This window comes from Carettochelys insculpta, chromosome 22 (genome assembly GCF_033958435.1).
Source record: "Carettochelys insculpta isolate YL-2023 chromosome 22, ASM3395843v1, whole genome shotgun sequence".
In the NCBI taxonomy this organism is placed as follows: domain Eukaryota; kingdom Metazoa; phylum Chordata; order Testudines; family Carettochelyidae; genus Carettochelys; species Carettochelys insculpta.
In genome coordinates, this window is record NC_134158.1 from 23,187,098 (window position 1) to 23,204,475 (window position 17,378).

The following is a 17,378-nucleotide window of genomic DNA, read 5'->3' on the forward strand; positions in this document are numbered from 1 at the left end:
GACTGAGCCTATGCAGCCAGACTGCTGGCCACAGGACTCTTCCTGACCCCATCAGCACAACTGCAAAAAGGTGGGGGTTGGGACCCGTGCCACCATCCTGCCGTGCAGTCACCCTGCAAGAGAATTTAGCACTGAAATCAGCCTGGGTCCAGTGTGGAAGCATTTACTAGAGGAGGTGCAGCACACATCAGAGCTCTGGGGTAGCATCCTGCACACTTTACAATGTGCATATTCCGTCCATCCATCTCTCTACACACCCTGGCCAGAACCGCAGCGTTGGTCCAGCTGGAAGGCAGCAGCAGCTTACCAGCCCTGCTGCCCTGGCTCAGGAAGAGGGGGATGGCAGCATCCCCGAGGGGGAAAGAGAGGGACAGAACTCAGACAGCATCCTGGGTAAAGAGCTTGCTGAGGGAGGGAAGAATGAAGCAACAGCAGAGAGGGAGGGAGCTTGGGCTCCCAGATCAGCTGATCAGAAAGCTCCTCGGCAGAAGGGAACGATGGAGGAGCAGAAGCTGGCCAACAAGCGATTGGGGTTTACTTCTGCAGGGGCACCATGGAGCCAAGAGTCGCACATGCACTCGGATGGGCAGCAGCATGGTAGTTTTGCACCTAGGAGCACAGTCAATGGACAAATGGTACTGCCAGCATTCAATGCCAGCACAAAGCACAGCTACAGCAAAAGCCCTACATGCTGTCCCTCTCTTCCAGCGGTACAATGGTTACAGCATTCTGGGACTAGGGGGCTCCAGGCCCTGGCCCCAGGTTTGCTATGTCCCTCCTTGGGCAGGTCACCACTGCATTCTGGGTAGCAGGTTACCTGCGTGGCAGCGTAACGCCCACCAGCCCTTTTTTGCGGAGGCACTGAAGATGCCAAGTGAGCAGTCCCCACCCACAGAGGGCCCCAGAAAGGCCCACAGACCATGAGCCCACGCAGCAGAGCTCTAGTAAAGCTCAGAGAGGGATGAGAGGAGAGTGTCTTTTTTATGCTTTATTGCAATCCTTTAAAAATCATGGCGCACGCCTGGAGTGCATTACCCAGATCTCTACTGGCCCCAGACAACCGACTACGCCTTGTGGCCTGTGCAGATTTCATCCTTAAAAAAGTTGGTTTGTACAGACTAAAAAAAGGAAGAACACTTGCACCTCCTTTGGAAAGCAGGAAGAAAACGGTCAGAATGTGTCACACCAAGCTGAGGAAAACCCAACTTTCCTTTCTTGGCTGCAATGACCCCATCCCCCTTCCTTTCGGAGACAGCCGGGAGAAGCAGCGCAGAATAGGTTGTCCCCAAAGATTCTCTTCCTGGTCTCCATCGCACCACTTAAACAGCTGTGGTTTAAGCCCGCTCTAAAGCCCACGACAAACAGGAATGCCAGTAGAGACAACCATTTACAAACAGACTCTAAAATAGGGATGCTGTCAACTCTATGGGTGTCTCTACACAGGCACAAATCTTCGAAATAGCCATGCTAATGGCCATTTCGAAGATTACTAATGAGGCACTGAATTGAATATTCAGCACCTCATTAGCATTAGGACGCTTCCGGCCACGGCACTTTCGAAAGCATGCGGCTCGGCACAGCTACATGGGGTCCTTTTTGAAAGGACCCTGCACATTTCCAAATCTCCTTATCCCACTCACTGATCGAATACTGAATATTCGATTCAGTGCCTCATTAGTATTCTTCGAAATATATTTGTGCCCGTGTAGACACAGCCTAGAAGTGCAAAGGCCTCTCCTTAGGGAAGAGGCCTAAACCCAGAGACATGAAACTTTCCAACCTTTTGACTTAATAAATATCAGTCTCTAAAGGAAATGTGGTGTGGATCAGCAGTGAGTTCTTCAGCCCAGCAGCAGCAGCTGCTGCAGTGCCAACATACAGGGCCAAGGGGGGACCTGAAACCACCCACAGACCTGGCAGGTAACAGTACCGTTTTTAGGACAGCGGTGAGCTTGCGTGACAGCCGCATGAGCCCCAGACACTCACTCTCACCTTTGCTCTGAAGCCGTGTCCCACAGACGCTCCCAGCACACACAGTTATGCCCAGAAGGAGCGTTGCCCATTGGGACTAGCCTGCAGGTTACTCTCTCCGGTGAGAAAACAGTTAGCACCAACTTTGTGCTGTATGGGAGTACCGTGGCACTCTGGGCAGAGGGTAAAGGGGAGAGAGGAGGGCGGCTGCCCACCACAAGCCAGGCTGTGGGCTGCATGAGACCACCTGTCAGTCTGGTACTGCAGCAGGTGTGGAACCAGGGACTGCTCTTATTCAAAGCCCTCTCTTCAGGGCACTGCCAAGCCTTGTCTGTGAAAGCCAGACAGCTGTACAGCGAGCCTGATGGGGTTAATGCCTCTCCTGCCCCCTGCACCTGTTTGGGAGGAGCGTCCCCCATGGTGACGCAGGAGAGGAGAGCACAGATGGAGCCGTTTGAACTAGCCGATCCACAGCCCAGTAACTGCCTATTCTCCAGGGCACAGGACAAGCTGCCCCTGCCCTTGGCCACCTTTTACCCGAGAGGGAGATTGGAGTTTGCTCTCCACAGCTGCGCCCCTCTGCACTGGCTCCTGCCAAGAGGGACAGCATCAGCTAGTCCTTTGATACAGAGACGTGCCCACTCAGAATGGGGCAAATTAAAATCACTTCCAGCAGGGGCCACCACCCAGCCCAGTAGTGACTGGGACTTGCTCCAGATTGGATGGGAGTGTCGGGACAGCAGCAGGAAGCTCCAGAACGGTCTAGAATCCCTACACAAACAACAGGGAGAAGTGCTGCCATGAGGAAGGGGTGCCAGCTTGCTCCTGTCACTGGGGCCAGAGCAGCGGAGATGTGACCGAAGCCAAACACCTGCCTTTGCATCTGCACGTGGGCAAGTTCCTTCCCTATGGAATCTGCATGCCGCTCCAACAGCTGTGCTGCCTCCTGGAAAGCAGCGGCAGCGGAGGACCACAACTGACCCTGCTCTGGATAAACCAAAGAGAAAGCTGGCACTGTGCAGAACCACACTGCCACTGGCGTCTCCCTGCCTCTCACAAGTAAAGCTGTGCTTGACCTGCCCAAGCTAACCCAGGGTACCCACTCTGAGCATGCTCCCAGCAGACCCTGGGGATGTCCACGGACCTGCTGGAGTCCATGCCGTGCTGGCCATGTACGCTCTTGGAGTGCAAAGCCTGCGCTGACCCCTATGGCGCTAAAGAAACGCACGCGTAGGATACAAGTTTGATGCTGTACAGGGCAGAGGCAGGTGAGGGGGCAGGAGAAGAGAAATCGCTGTGGTTCTTAGACAACACCCAAACCAATGCCTGGGAGGTGCTCGGAGCCCTTACGTGTGGCTTTCTAGGTTGCTAGGAAACCCCCCGACTTGAGTTCCAGCACCGTGTCCCAACTCCGTATCCTCTCTGTACGGAGGCTCGAGACGCTACTTCCTAGATACAGGCAAGATTCTGCAGAGGGAAAATGATAGAAAAAGAGAATAGAAAGAAGCTTTCAGTGGGCTTTAGCACTGGTGAGAGGTGCTAGGAAATCCCTCCAGCATCCAGAGCCCAGGCACTGTCTCCATGGCCCATTCTCGCCCGGTCTTCTCTGCTGCAGCCTCCAAACAAGGGGACTCCCAGCTGCCACCACCGGTGCTGGGGGTTCGGTTGCTGACGCAGGCCTGGCCACACAAGAATCCCAGCTCATTTCACACAGTGGTTTGCGCCCTTTGCATTTATTGGTAAGGGAGGAGCCCGGCTCAAGGGAACACAAACTCCACTGAAGACGAGCTGGGTCTGGGCTGGGGGCTGCTGTCCGTGTTCCGCAGGAGACAGATGGGTCTCTGGGAACCCCCGCAACAGGGTTTCATGCAGGCAAAGAGAGTGGCTACACCGCAGACACGAGCAGCTACAGGACTGGACCTTCCAGGCGCTGTCATGGCTCAGTTTGCCTTCTTGCCAAGTCTTTTAAAGACACTCACAGTCTCTGTATTGTCCATCTGCGCACTGTGGATTTCACTGGTGCTGCTTACCTTAGCACTGCCCAAAGTCCTCTTTATGGTGACCCTGACGGCCGGCTCTGCCTTGGGCTTGGTGCTGGTGATGTGACTGTCCTGGGCCTCAGCAGGCAGGGACGGCTTGCCCAGTCTCTGTACCGCACAGGGATTCTTTTCCTTCGCCACCAAGCCAGCGCTCTTGCTGCCGAGCCGCCGGATGGTTGTCACGGCTGGCTTTGCCTCCGAGCTGGTGGCCTTCGCTTTGACGGGCACTCCTGGTTTGGTGCTTTCCTTGGGTGAAGGCTTGGAGAGGTTCTTCAGGACCCCGGCGTACTGCAGAACGGAGCTGTCATCGTCGTCGCTGTCTGCAGCTTTGTCCTCGTCCGCCTCCAGCGTGTCCCCCAGGCGGCTGAAGACCCCCGTGGGCTGCGGAGCATCACAGACATTGGTGTCACGTGTGCAGAGTGCACAAAGATTAACAATGGGGAGAGAGCGTGGCCTAGGGGACTGAGCACTGGGCTGGAAGAGATTCTGTTGCCAGCTGTGCTCTCTGCCTGCTGGGAGACCTGGGGCAAGTCCCCATCCCACTCCCTGCCTCGGAGCCCCGGTGTAAAGGGGGAGAAGTGACATCGCCTTCTTTTGCGATGTGCTCTGAGACATACTGACAACACACGCTGGATCAGAGCGAGGGATTATTCCTCCACAACAGAGCATGGTCTGTAAAATACTCTTCCACGTCATTAAAGGGCGCCGTGCATTCCTTGGGGGAGGTTAACAACCACCTCGCTCTCACGTAGGACTTTCTATCTTTAGATCTCAGCATGAGATCGGTGTCTCGGCCACAGCAGAAATGGGGAAACTGAGGAACAGAGAGCATGACTAGCCCACGGTCACCCCAAGGTCAGCAGCAGAGCGATGGGAACAGATCCCAGGTTTCTGCAATCCCAGCCCTGCCCCCGCCCTCCATTTCTGTTGAGTCTTGAGTTTTTACGTGAATGGTTGATAGCCAAAGCTGCTGAAGTGTCAACTGTGGAGACCAAGTCCTCTACCTCCAGAACAGGCGGAGGAGCATCAGGGCCTCCTCACATGGGCCAGAGGAGCCCTTCGCTTCAGTGGATTATTTAACACCCTCTCTTGGCTAAGGCTGCCGAAAAGGTGTGATGCTGGGAGGGGTGAGGATTTTATCCCCTGGTTCGGCTGTATGTGTTTCCTACCATCCTGTAGTAACCGAGGTGTGTGCCTCAGTTTCCCTAGGCACAGCGTCCCTGCATAGTGGTGATGGGAGTTGCAGTGTAATAATTTCTGGCTCCTAGGCAATGGCTCTCTACGCTCTTTGCAACCCAGGCTATCAGGGGAGCCCTTTCTTCCCTGGGAAACAGGCCAAGGTGGGAGGAGGGGCCTGGCCGATCTGAGTTGGAGCTGGGCAGTTGGGAGGTGGTCAGTCTGGGCTGGCTGCAGAGGGAGGAAGGGGCCAGGGCCCGGCTCAGGGACCCCTCTGGGCTCCTCTCCCCAAACTAGATTGTACTGACGCCTCTGGTCCCTGCGCTGACAAGTCTGTTCTACGCTGGGTCCCTGTCGCCCCGGAACCCCCTCTTCTCCTGCCCAGGGAGAGTCACGTCTGACTGTGGATGAGGGAGGGCCTGGGGACCTCCGCACCGTGTGACGCAAGGCACTAAGTATTGTGATTGTCTGTGACACAAGCATCTAGGACTGGATCCCGCAATCTGCTATTTCACAGAGCACCCAGGGAGAGGAGATTCATTCTCTCGCATTCTGAGAACACTGTCTGCAGCAGAAATGCCCAGCGACCCCTCCTGAGCTTTTTGACACTGCCTGCCACCCCCGAATGAATGTCAGTGAAGGCTGTTGTCAGAAGAGGCACTCTCAGGCTGGGAGCCCAGAGCAGTAACACAGAGCTGTAGGGAGGAAGCAGGTCTGGGAACCTGCTGAGCAGCACCTTCCCCCTGCATGTGCAAAGCCAGCTTGATGGTCCCAGGCCCTGGATCTCAGTGGAACACAGAGCACCACAAGGTACTTCTGGCCAGGAAGCTGGGGCTCACAGCCCCGTCCCTTTCAGACCACCCAGCACTGTCCCACAGCCACAGAAACACCTTCCCGGCTCTTACCTTATTTCCTGTGGCTGTGTCTGCCTTCATCTCAGCTCCCAGCCGCTCAAACACAGACGTTCTGGGGACACCTAGCACCCGTAAAGACAAAAGATGTAATCTCAGGCTTCCACAGGGAAGGAAACTTGGCAAGGTTTCACAAAAGCCACAAGGGGCGTCATGTCAGATATAATAATATAACATGGAGATACGCATATCGCAGAGCTGGAAGGGACCTCGAGAGGTCCTCGACACACCTCACCCTACCTCTAGCAGCCCAGGCTGCAAACCCTCAGGATAGGTGACATTTGACCTTCCGTCCCAATCTTGCACACACACAGCGCTCCTGAAATGCAGCCACCTCTGGAGTGGAGCACGGCAGCCAGGGTACAACATGCTGCTCGATGCTCTGGGAAAGGAATACTTTGGCCAGGACTGTCACAGAAACCAGCCAGCCGCGCTCACAGCATGCCCAGGGCCTCCAGGACTTTGATGTTCATGGCTTCGCCTGGAATTCCCACATGCCCCAATGTCTTGTCTGGATGTTGAAAAGTTGCCCCATGTAACCAGTATAACTGAATATTCACTACCATCTAATGTAGACCTGGTTATATCAGCACCCAGCTGTTTTCCCCTAGCACAGGGCCAGAGAAATCAGCTGTGCGAGTACCAAAGAACACTTCCATACCAGGGTTGGACCAGCAGAACCTCACTGACAAGAAAGCCACATCTGGACCGGGCTGTGCGTGTGCAACCCCTGGTTTGCAGGCCCACAGACGGGGAGGAAAGGGAGCAATTGCCCTGGGGTCCAGCGATAAAAAAGGGCCTGGAGCTGCTGGCTGCTGCCACCCAGAGCCCCAGCTCTTTAAATTGCTGCTGCAGCACTGTGCAGACAGCTCTGTGAAACCCCAGCCCTGCCCCTTCTGGGGTGCCGGAGTGCAGCTGTAGTCCCACTAGCCCTGGGACGTTAGAGAGACAGGGCCGGGGGGAGAGGTAATAGCCTGCCGTGGGCCAAGCTCTGTAGCTGAGACAAGCACTGGCGGCACACAGAGCTCTCCTTCAGGCTGGGAGGCGTACTCAGCATTGCACAGCGACATGGGGGTCGAACTGGCTGGTTAGCTTCGGTAGCTAGCACATGCTGCAAGACTGAACGTGCTGACTGCTCACGCTAACACTCGCCTCCACCTCGCACGCTGCTGGGCTGCTCTGAGTTCCTTTCCCTGACCTGCACAAGGGCTCTGCGTGGTTCCAAAACTCATCCCTCCCCACTGCTATAGCAGCTTCGCCAAAAGACATTATCTCCCCCCTTGTCTCTCGGTGCAGGAGCCGCCAGTGTGCCAAACAGGTCAGGGGTTGGCACAGACATGTTTTGCACAATGGCTAAGACCCTGCCAGCGGTACCTTTGGCTGCCTGCTGTTCCAGGATTTTCTTAGTCCTCGGTGTGGTGCCTTTGGGCATGTTGATGATATACTTCCCTTCCATCTCTGCTGTGACTCGCCGTCGCTTCACCGGGACCACCAGGCTTTCATCCACGGCATCGCACAAGGCTGGGAAAACCCAACAGGGATTGAGATCAGAGTTGGCTGCCTGACTGCAGGAGGCCACTAGCCAACAGGTTCCTTCCTGCGGCTCAGCAGTAGAGTCGCCCAAATTTAGGGCTGTGTTAGGTCCTGGAGTTTTGTGGTTACAGTTCTGCTGTGATGCCCATCTGTCCCCCTCCCGTAGGTACCACTCATGCACTGGCGCCCTGCACTGCCCTCCCCTCCCCCTCCACTGAGTCGGGCTCTGTTCCTGCTCCAGCAGGAATGCTGCAGCTCAGCTGATTGCCATGTTCCCGCTCTGGCAGGGAAGGGAAGGAGCAGGGAGGAGCGTGAATCAGGTGATCTGCGGCACTCCGAAGTGCTGAGAAGGAGGGGGAGTAGGGAAGCGTGGGGAGATGTGTGTGGGGGAGGGAGGCAGACAAGGGGTCTGGGAGCTGCAGGTGGAATCCCAGTGGGCTGTGGGCTGCTGCAGCTCACGGAGATGCAGGAGGGCCATTCACATGGCTCCTTCATTCTTCTTTGTTGCCCATCGCTGGTTTAGAACGAAGAGGATAAAGCTGGTTTCAGAACACGCAAGAGCTGCCAAAGCTGCCCTGCAAAGGGTCCCGCGTACCTGCTTTTGTGTTCTTCACAGCCATTTTGTTGGACACAGTGACAGAGATTTTGGATGTGTCGGGTCTTCGGACAGGAGTAGCAGGCGGCGAATCCCGGCTTAAACTGTTGGCAATCATACGGGTGGCAGCTGAAAGGCAAGAATAGCTGGTGAGGGAGAAGACTCAGGCACTGGGGAGGTATTGCTAGCATAACTCAACAGAGCAGGGCTCTGAGCCGCTCCCACACCACAGGGGCTCTGGGTAGGCTGAGAAAGAAAAAGCACCCAGGTGTGCCAGCTCTGCCACAGTAAACACCACAGTGGTGCAGAGGCCCATGTGCAGGTGGCTCTTCCCTGGCCTAGACAACGGGCATCACAAACTTGCCTACTTCCCATCAAACGATGGAGACGTCTGCCAAGCAGTTCTGCTGCCATATTCAGGAAGACGAGACACTGAGCCCTGGGAAGCGAAAAGCTACTGAGTTACCCCAAGGCAGCCACCTCTGAGAACAGACAGGCAGCCCACAGGTGACATCAGGCTAGTGGTCATCACCTGACAGACAGGCTTGGGCTAGGGCTGAGACCAGCCTAGTCCACGGCTACACGTCGGTGGTGAAGGTGAAGGTGGCTCTCCCCTGCTCTGGTGTATGCAGAGTGGGTGTGACGCTCCGTTTCCCTAGTGAGGTGAAGCGCACGTGCTCCGGAGAGGAGAGAGTGGGGCAGGAGGAGGGAAGAGACCCAACTTACTGAGTGCATGGAAGCCCCAGGTGACGTCACTTACCACTGCTGGCATTCCTGCGGAGCTCGGCCTGCGCGCTGGGCTGGCTGGAGGACACCGACTCAGCAGCTGCCTTGCACATCTCCTAAGAGAGAACAAGGCAATTTCTCGTTAGGCAGGAGAACGGGACGAGCTCTGCCGGGATTTCAGGGCAACGTTGCTGGCACTGGTAGCCTGAGGGCAAAGTCTTCAGGGGACAGGAATTTGCCGGGCTCCATTCAGCACTGTGTTCACCCGCATGGCTCCTGGCCTGCCTGGGGTACTCTCAAGGCTGACACAGCAGAGTACATGGTGCCCAAGAGGCCAATCCAGTGTAATAGCCGCTCTCTGCCCAGGGGGTTGGCAGAGGAGCAAACTAACTGCTAAGACTTTCAATTTTCCCACACCTCTGGCAAGTTCAGCCTGTCAGGGAAGAAGCAGTACCGAGCAGTCAGGAAAGGGTCGAGTCAGAACCTGGGGGTTCTCGTCCAAACTGTGCCAGTCATTTGCCGCATGGTTCCAGCCCTGCAGCCTTATGTCGCTGCTGCGCTTTACCCCAAGACAAACCGGGGACTTGTGCTCCTCTGATGTGCTGCAGGATAGTCATCCAGCTGGGGTTTGCAGAGTCTGACAGCTTTAGAGAGAAGGTGCTATGGGAAAAAGTCAGAACACTAGGAAGGATTTTATGGGCCCCCACTTCTTTGAAATTCATTGTTACTATGGCCAAAGGAGACCGTAACCATCCAGTCCGACCTCCTTCACGACACAGGCCAGAGAGGTCCCTCCTGCATCTCGCCCCAGCAGTGCTGGTGCTCTCAGCCTTTGGAAAGAGCCATCCGGCCTCGAGTGGAAGTCCCCAAATCAGGGAGATGCCACCACACACTCTGGAAAGCTAGTCCGATGGCTATTTCCCCTTCCTTACAAACGTGAACCTGGCTCCTGGGGAATTCAGTGGCATTCCCAGACAGCAGCAGCCAACGACGCCTAGATTTGCTTCCTATATTTTACACGCCATGGCCCTGAGCTCAGGTTACCTATGCACAGCAAGCCCGCTTCAGCTGACGCGCACAATAAAATGTGTCCCAGGCGTGACCAGATTACCTGTCTGTAAGCTACTTTAGCATGCTTGAGGATAGCGATAATGTCTCCCACCAGTGTGATCCCCAGCTCGTTCATGAGCTCCTTGTTCAGGTCCAGCAGCATGTTCTTCTGGATTCTGCAAAGAATAAGAAATGGTGCAAACAGCTCATCAGTGACTGAAGAATGCGCATGTCCTAAAATGCACAGAGGCTTTCGAAGCATTCACAACTTGACTGACTCTCCTGTACCTCCGAACAACGCGACTAAAGTACAGAAAACTCATCTCCCAGGTGTGCGACAGAGGGCAGCAGCTCATACCTGTCACAAAGCAGAAGGTAAATCAAAGCAGGTATCCAATTAGTAGTTAGCGGAACTAATTAAGCAGACTGGAATTTGGTCAGGAGATGAGGGCTTTCTTCTGCAAAACAGATCATGGGATGTTCATGTTGGGAAGCCCAGGGTCAGATCATCTGACAGGAATGCTGCGTGTCACCCTTCTGGGTGCTCAAGGAGCGCTGCTGAAAGGTTGGAGAGATGAGCTATGCCCATTCAGCTTGGCGAAAGCATCTAGGTGCAACATGAGCTGTTGCCTTAACTGGGGCCACAGGCTGAGGGGCCTGGAACCCTGCCCAGAATGATGGGAACTAGAACGGCTAGGAGCAAGATTCCAAGGCTGTTGTGATGCCAAGTCTCACCACCTGCCTAGCACAGGCCCCAGACCTGTCCCACACCAACTCCTCTTCAAACGGAAAAAGAGCTGTTAGAAAAACATCCTGTCTTGGTTTTAAAACTGCCAGTGCTGGACAACCCACCATGACCCTGGGTAAGTAGTTCCAGTGCTTAATTATCCTCCAACAACTACTTACCTAACAGAGGCTTTAGGGGCAAACTTGTCCCTTCAAACCAGAAAGGAACTCTAATGCAGCATAGTCAGCGCCCTCTGAGATAATTAACACTATGCCGCACAAGGCATTTTAAAAGCCTGTCTTCTCACCAGCACCTCTGCGAAGAGAGGGACTGAGGCAGGGAGCAAGTCGTTCACAGCATGGAGGGGACCTCAGCATTAGAAACACTCCCCTCCTTTAGTGTTTTCTAATGAATCAATAAGCTGTCTGGTGAAACGACAAAGCATTTGTAATTCTGCATGGTCGTGTCCACTGATTTTTGGTTACTGAAGGAAAATTATTGCTTGTCTGTGCAGCCTCACCTGTTATCCACAAACATAACTGCATAGTTGACAGCAGGGCCTGGAGGAATCCCAGCTTCCTTAAAAAACTGAATCCACTCGGATGTAGCTGAAAGATGCAAGACACAAAGCAGACCTGAAGCAATGTGATTACATTAATAGCCACCTGCTCTGATGCCCTCTAAACAGACAGATCTCACAGGAGCTGCATGCTCCCAGAGTAGTAATCCTGCCAGCCCAATACATGCAGTGGCAGCAACAGGTGATTGAGACACAGGGAGAGAGTGACCGACAGACAACAAACAGAGAAACCACAAATCACTGTAACGCTACAGCCTGGGGAGGATCATAAGAATACTGACCAACATGTCTGATCACTGCCTGGTAATCCCTCTCTGCTGTCTAGTCTGAGACATTGCTACCTCATCTGGGCAGGCACCATCTCTCTGTTGTGCCTGTACAGCGCCTAACACAAAGCAGCCCCAGTCATAGACAAAAGGCAGCTACAGTCTGCTCACCGTAGTTCAGTTAGGTGCACCCCATGGGATCCTGGCAATGCGCTAACCTGGCCCTCAAGCAAACTTCTGGGTCACCAGCGCTACTCAGAGAGTCCAGAGATGCCCAGACAACTGCACGGTAAACCTTTACCAAGCAAGTGCCTTTTGTCACAGAGCTGTTGGGTGTTTTTCGGGGGTTGGGGGTGGGGATCAGCAGTTGATTAAATCTTTAGTAGCCACAAACCATCATAGAGCTGTTACTGAACAAGCTTCACTGCAGCTTCCTCAGCCATCAAATTCTTAGTCATTTGGTAAGAGAGAGGAATGAGAAACCTAAATTAAATTGGCATAGTATCAGCAAGCAAAATCAGTCTGTAGTCAAGGATCATGCTTCAGGGAGTAACGTGAGACTGAAGTAACACTCAGAATTGAAGTACAGGCTCCTCACAGTCCATCCTAGTGTGGCTCAGAATTGCAGGGGACTCTAGTCGCAGCTAGACATTATACTCTCTGTGCTACAACAGGCAGTCACGGAGAAGAAGCTGAAGGGCAGAATCACAAGCTTTATCTGTGGATTTCCTGCCCTTTGGAAGCTTCAGTCACAAACGTAAGGTCACTTCAGTATCTTTTCTGGGGTGTAGTGCACAGATCCCTGGCACCATGTGCAAAACATTCACAGCTGCTGTCACACATCAGGACTCCTGGTTGCTCATGCAACAGCAGCTGAATTCCTCTTACATTTGGACATACCACAAAAGTTACTGATCACATCTGCTCTTCTGAGCTCCAGGGCTATCCTCTTACAGAGATCTCAGTTTACACTAGAAGAGGGCTAGGCAGTCCCTTCAAAAAAATCAAAATATCCCTGGTTCAGACTTACCCATTGTAACTGATACCATTGTGGGAAATCCAAAAAGATCCCCAGTAGGGCCTGGCAAACACTTTGGTGAAAAGCCTGCAATGAAGCATCATATTATTAAGGCAACTGCGCTTCACGAATGACGCAGGCAGAATTCCAGTGCTGGCGTTCAAGGAACAAGAATAGCCCATTACCCTCTCCCAGCCCAGGAGTTTAAAGCACAACACCCTCCATTTGTTTCTATAATGGCAGCCCTCATGACGCATGGGGATTTTTGATTAGACCAAGTTAGGCTCCTGTCCTGCGCTCAGGGCTACAACTATTTCAGGGCTTCTTAAAGAGGCAATGGCAGAGGGCTTAAGCAGTGCTCAGAGATCACAGAGAGGGTGACAGTGTTGGTCTGTTTTCTGTACAGCCTGTCCCTGCCCCACTACTCGAGGACATTTTTGCTATAATGATCTGGTTGCCCAGATTTCCTTTCCTCCTGCACCTGGTTTCCCACCTGAGGTCGTGATTTTCTGTCATTGGACCACGAGGGTCTCCTCCTCAAGGACTCACCGAAGCAAATGAACAAAGGGGATCAGCAGTTCCAGAGAGTATGGCTAGATGCCTGCTGCTCTGTAATAGCACATGGCAAGCAGATTTGCTTGTTTACCCATCAGAGATAAGGACAGCAACTGTCATAGTTCAGACAGCAAGGGAAGGCTAAGCAATGGCTGCCGTCCCAGGGGTGAATGGACTCAGAGCTGCGCACACCTGTCAGAGCACTAGAACCGTAGAACGACAAGGGCCTGGAGACCTCCTCCCAGTCCTGGCCCCTATGTTCCAGTCAGGACCCCAAGAACTCAGCTGGCCCCGTTGGCTGCTCTGGGTTTTGAGGGCCACGGCCTGGACTCGCCCCCTGCAGTAGGGGCATCTCAGAGCCAAGCACAAACTGTTCTGGTCGGACACAGGGATTGGGACCACCCGGTCTCTGCCCTGTGTCTCGCCTCCGATCCCCCTGAATTCCTGCCCAAAACCTTCCATAGCCGCCTCACCTGTGCAGCCACTGGGACTCCCTGCAGCCAGGGCCTGGCCCAGGCAGTCCCCCAGCACCCCCCGGGTCAGTCCCCCAGCAACCCCCCGGGTCAGTCCCTCCCCACAACCCCCCGGGTCAGTCCCCCAGCAACCCCCCCGGGTCAGTCCCCCAGCAACCCCCCGGGTCAGTCCCCCAGCACCCCCCCGGGTCAGGCCCTTCCCACAACCCCCTGGGTCAGCCCCCCAGCACCTCCCGGGATCAGGCCCTCCCCACATCAGTCCTCCAGCACCCCCGGGCAGCCGAGCATCGCGGCCCTCTCCCCGCCCGCTCACCGTTGCGCGCCCCGCCGGCGCCGCCGCCCCACTTCTCCCCAGGCCCGGCCCGGCCCGGCCCGGCCCGGCCTGGCCCAGCCGGAAGCGCCGCCCAACGAGAACAGGAAGCGGGCTCCCCTCGCGGCCCAGCCGGGCTCGCGCGGAGGCGTCTCTAGGCGGTCGAGTACCATAGAGAGCCGGGAGGACTCAGCGCTCCCGCCATGGGATTGGCCGGGACCCTCCGCGGGGGCTCGCTCCCGGGCTTTTTTTTTACCTTTTGGGGGGGTGGGAGCCCGGACTCCTGGGTTCTCCCCCGCGCTGGGAGCGCAGTGGGGGCTGGTGGGTAGAGCGGGGGGCGGGGTGGGAGCCCGGACTCCTGGGTTCTCTCCCGGCGCTGGGAGCGCAGTGGGGGCTGATGGTTAGAGCCGGGTGGGGCGGAGCCCGGACTCCTGGGTTCTCTCCCTGGCCCAGCTGAGCGAGGGGCGTGTGGTGGTCAGAGCACCCTGGCTCTTGCCTCAAACTCCCCGGGCTGGCTTCCTCCATCCCCTTTATATCGCTGCCAATGAGCCTTCCCACTCAGGTGCAGTCCCAGGACTCCCTGTAGCCTTTCCCATCCCCAGCTCTTGTGTCTTTGGGGCAAACCCCAGCACCTTCGTGCCTCAGTTTCCTAAACAGGAGATGATGCGTCCTCCTCCCGGGCAGCACAGGAGGACTGACTGGTGCTTGTGAAGTGGGAGAAGCCAGATACTGCCGTAATGAAGGACTCTGCTTGCCCTGTCCCATCCCTCCATACGAGGGAGCAGCAACACAAGGAAACCGCCTCTCGCCAGGGAAAAGCGCTGTGTGTGCCAGCCCTGCTCCAGCAGCCGTGGCTGAATCCCCAGGGAACAGAGCAAACGGGAGACGGTGTTAGCCGGTCTGTGACCGTGCAGCTCACGCAGGGCTGGGGACACCAGAGCTATCGGCCAGGGCTGCTCTGCTGGCTGCAATGGGACCATGCTGCTGGATGCCAGGAGAGGACCCGGCTGCCCATCTGCGAGGAAGGTTTGGATACAGAACCACCCCCCACCTCTGGCTGGCCGCAGGGGGCTGCTCCCCTTGAGGCTGCGGTGGAATGCAGACTAGACGACCGCGCCTGTGCATTATTCCGCATGCGGCACTTTGGCTTCGAGGGCCCCGCTCGGTTCCCTGTGGGATAAGCGCCCTTGGGGATGTCACAAGCTGGGGGGGAGGGGCATCTCCCTGGCTCATCCAGCCCTCCGCCCTTTCCACTCAGGGGCTAGGGGGGCTGGATTTGGGGGGAGTTGGGAGTCTCAGGTGAGGGTGGGGCTGGGAAGAGAGGGGCAGTTTCAGGGGAGACCTGCTGGTGGGACAGGCTGGGCGGCTTCCAGACAAACACCGGCCACTCCCTACATGACGCTGACTTGCAGGTGGAACCGGAGCTGCTGGTTCACACCCTGACGCACCAGGGGCTGCTCACTCCCTAGTGCTACTGTCCCTGCTCTGGCCACAGCCCAGGGGCTTGCTGAGCGGGTGGAGCTGTGACTAGTAACCACAGGTGCCAGGAAGAGCCTCAGTCATCACTCCAAGTGACCAGCCAACGCTGACCAGGCAGCTCGGCTGCGTGTTCCTTCGGGGGGCCCGGAGCTCTGCCGGAATAATGCTCCACTGACGGGTCGGGGACCTGCCAGCTGCCTGGTCCTGGCTGCAGTGAGGGTTACATGAAGCCTCAGCCCCCGTGGCCCGCAGGTCAGAAGTTCCAACAAGCCCTTGGCGCTTTCTCCTGGGCTGCCCCAATGCTCGGGGAGGGTTCCCTGCAAACCTCCTCTGTCCCAGCTGGAAAGGCTCCTTTCCCAGAGAAGCTGCGGCAGAGGCCAGCGCTGGCCACCATGGTGTCACTGGGCCCACATGGTGCATGCCCCACCCGTACCCAGCCGCCAGCCCGTCGCATCCTCCGCATCTCTTTGGCAGGCACGTGAGCCGCAGCAGGTGCAGTGGGCTCCAGGCGTCTGTAACACGCCCAGTGAGGAGCAGCAGAGCTGGTGTTGCAGTGACTCGGCCAGGCCCCTGCTGCAGGCCGGACACCGTACTGAGCATGGTTCCCCGAGGACGGGGGGAAGCGACGTCGGGGCAGAGGCTGCCGTGCGGTACTGCCCCTCCGGAGGGGACAAACGGCTCGGGGGGCCGACCAGCTGTCCCTGGAGCCAGTGCCATGCAGTTGGGGTGTGGGGCAGTCACAGCCTCCCGTCCGCGGTAGGGGCCAGGAAGGGCAGTAACAGAGGCCGCCGGGTATAGAACAGGTGGGGCCGGTGAATGCAGCGGGGGAAGGAGGGGAGTGGTGGACAAGGAGCACACCGGGGCTGTGTCTACACGTGCCCCAAACTTCGAAATGGCCATGCAAATGGCCATTTCGAAGTTTACTAATGAAGTGCTGACATGCATATTCAGCGCTTCATTAGCATGCGGGCGGCAGCGGCGCTTCGAAATTGACGAGCCTTGCCGCCGCGCGGCGCGGCCAGACGGGGCTCCTTTTCGAAAGGACGCCACCTTCTTCGAAGTCCCCTTATTCCCATGAGCTCACGGGAATAAGGGGACTTCGAAGTAGGTGGTGTGCTTTCAAAAAGGAGCCCCGTCTGGACGCGCCGCGCGGCGGCAAGGCTCGTCAATTTCGAAGCGCCGCTGCCGCCCGCATGCTAATGAAGCGCTGAATATGCATTTCAGCGCTTCATTAGTAAACTTCAAAATGGCCATTTGCATGGCCATTTCGAAGTTTGGGGCACGTGTAGACGTAGCCCGGGATCTGGGAGCTCCTGCTGGCGGGGGTGGGGGGGTGGTGTAAGTATGTGCAGGACCCCCTGCTCCCTCCCTGAGCCTAAACCCTCACCCCTGCACCCAGACCTCCCAGAGCCTGTCCCCCACCCCCACCACAGCCTGACCCCTCACCCCCTGCACCCAGACCCCCAAAGCCTGCCCCTGACTCCCTACCGTGGCCCAATCCCTAACCCCTGCACCCAGACCCCCAAAGCCTGCCCCTGACTCCCTACTGTGGCCCAATCCCTAACCCCTGCACCCAGACCCCCCAGAACCTGCCCCTGCACCACAGCCCGACCCCTCACCCCTGCACCCAGACCCCCCCCACCACAGCCCAACCCCTCACCCCTGCACCCAGACCCCAGAGCCTGCCCCTGACCTCCTACCACAGCCCAACCCCTCACCCCTGCACCCAGACCCCCAGAGCCTGCCCCCCACCACAGCCCGACCCCTCACCCCTGCACCCAGACCCCCCCCACCACAGCCCAACCCCTCACCCCTGCACCCAGACCCCAGAGCCTGCCCCTGACCTCCTACCACAGCCCAACCCCTCACCCCTGCACCCAGACCCCCAGAGCCTGCCCCCCACCACAGCCCAAACCTTCACCCCTTCACCCAGACCCCCAGAACCTGCCCGCTACCCCCTACCACAGCC

At 56.7% G+C, this 17,378-nt stretch overlaps 1 protein-coding gene across 2 annotated transcripts; it reads right to left on the reverse strand.

The window, feature by feature from the left end:
• Positions 1 to 142: 142 nt before the first annotated feature.
• On the reverse strand, positions 143 to 14,017 carry C22H19orf47 (chromosome 22 C19orf47 homolog). Of its 2 annotated transcripts, XM_075016632.1 has the most exons (10): positions 13,934 to 14,017; positions 12,605 to 12,679; positions 11,249 to 11,336; positions 10,063 to 10,177; positions 8,986 to 9,067; positions 8,226 to 8,354; positions 7,472 to 7,618; positions 6,092 to 6,162; positions 4,002 to 4,391; positions 143 to 3,438 (listed from the first exon to the last, which is right to left on the reverse strand). In XM_075016632.1, the coding sequence occupies exons 2-10, from the start codon at positions 12,621 to 12,623 to the stop codon at positions 3,421 to 3,423; spliced, it is 1,059 nt and encodes a 352-aa protein (XP_074872733.1). In that variant the 5' UTR covers positions 12,624 to 12,679; positions 13,934 to 14,017; the 3' UTR covers positions 143 to 3,420. The 2 variants fall into 2 exon arrangements, with proteins under 2 accessions (XP_074872733.1, XP_074872732.1); XM_075016631.1 differs by lacking the exon at positions 143 to 3,438 and having other exon boundaries at positions 3,688 to 4,391.
• Positions 14,018 to 17,378: the final 3,361 nt, after the last annotated feature.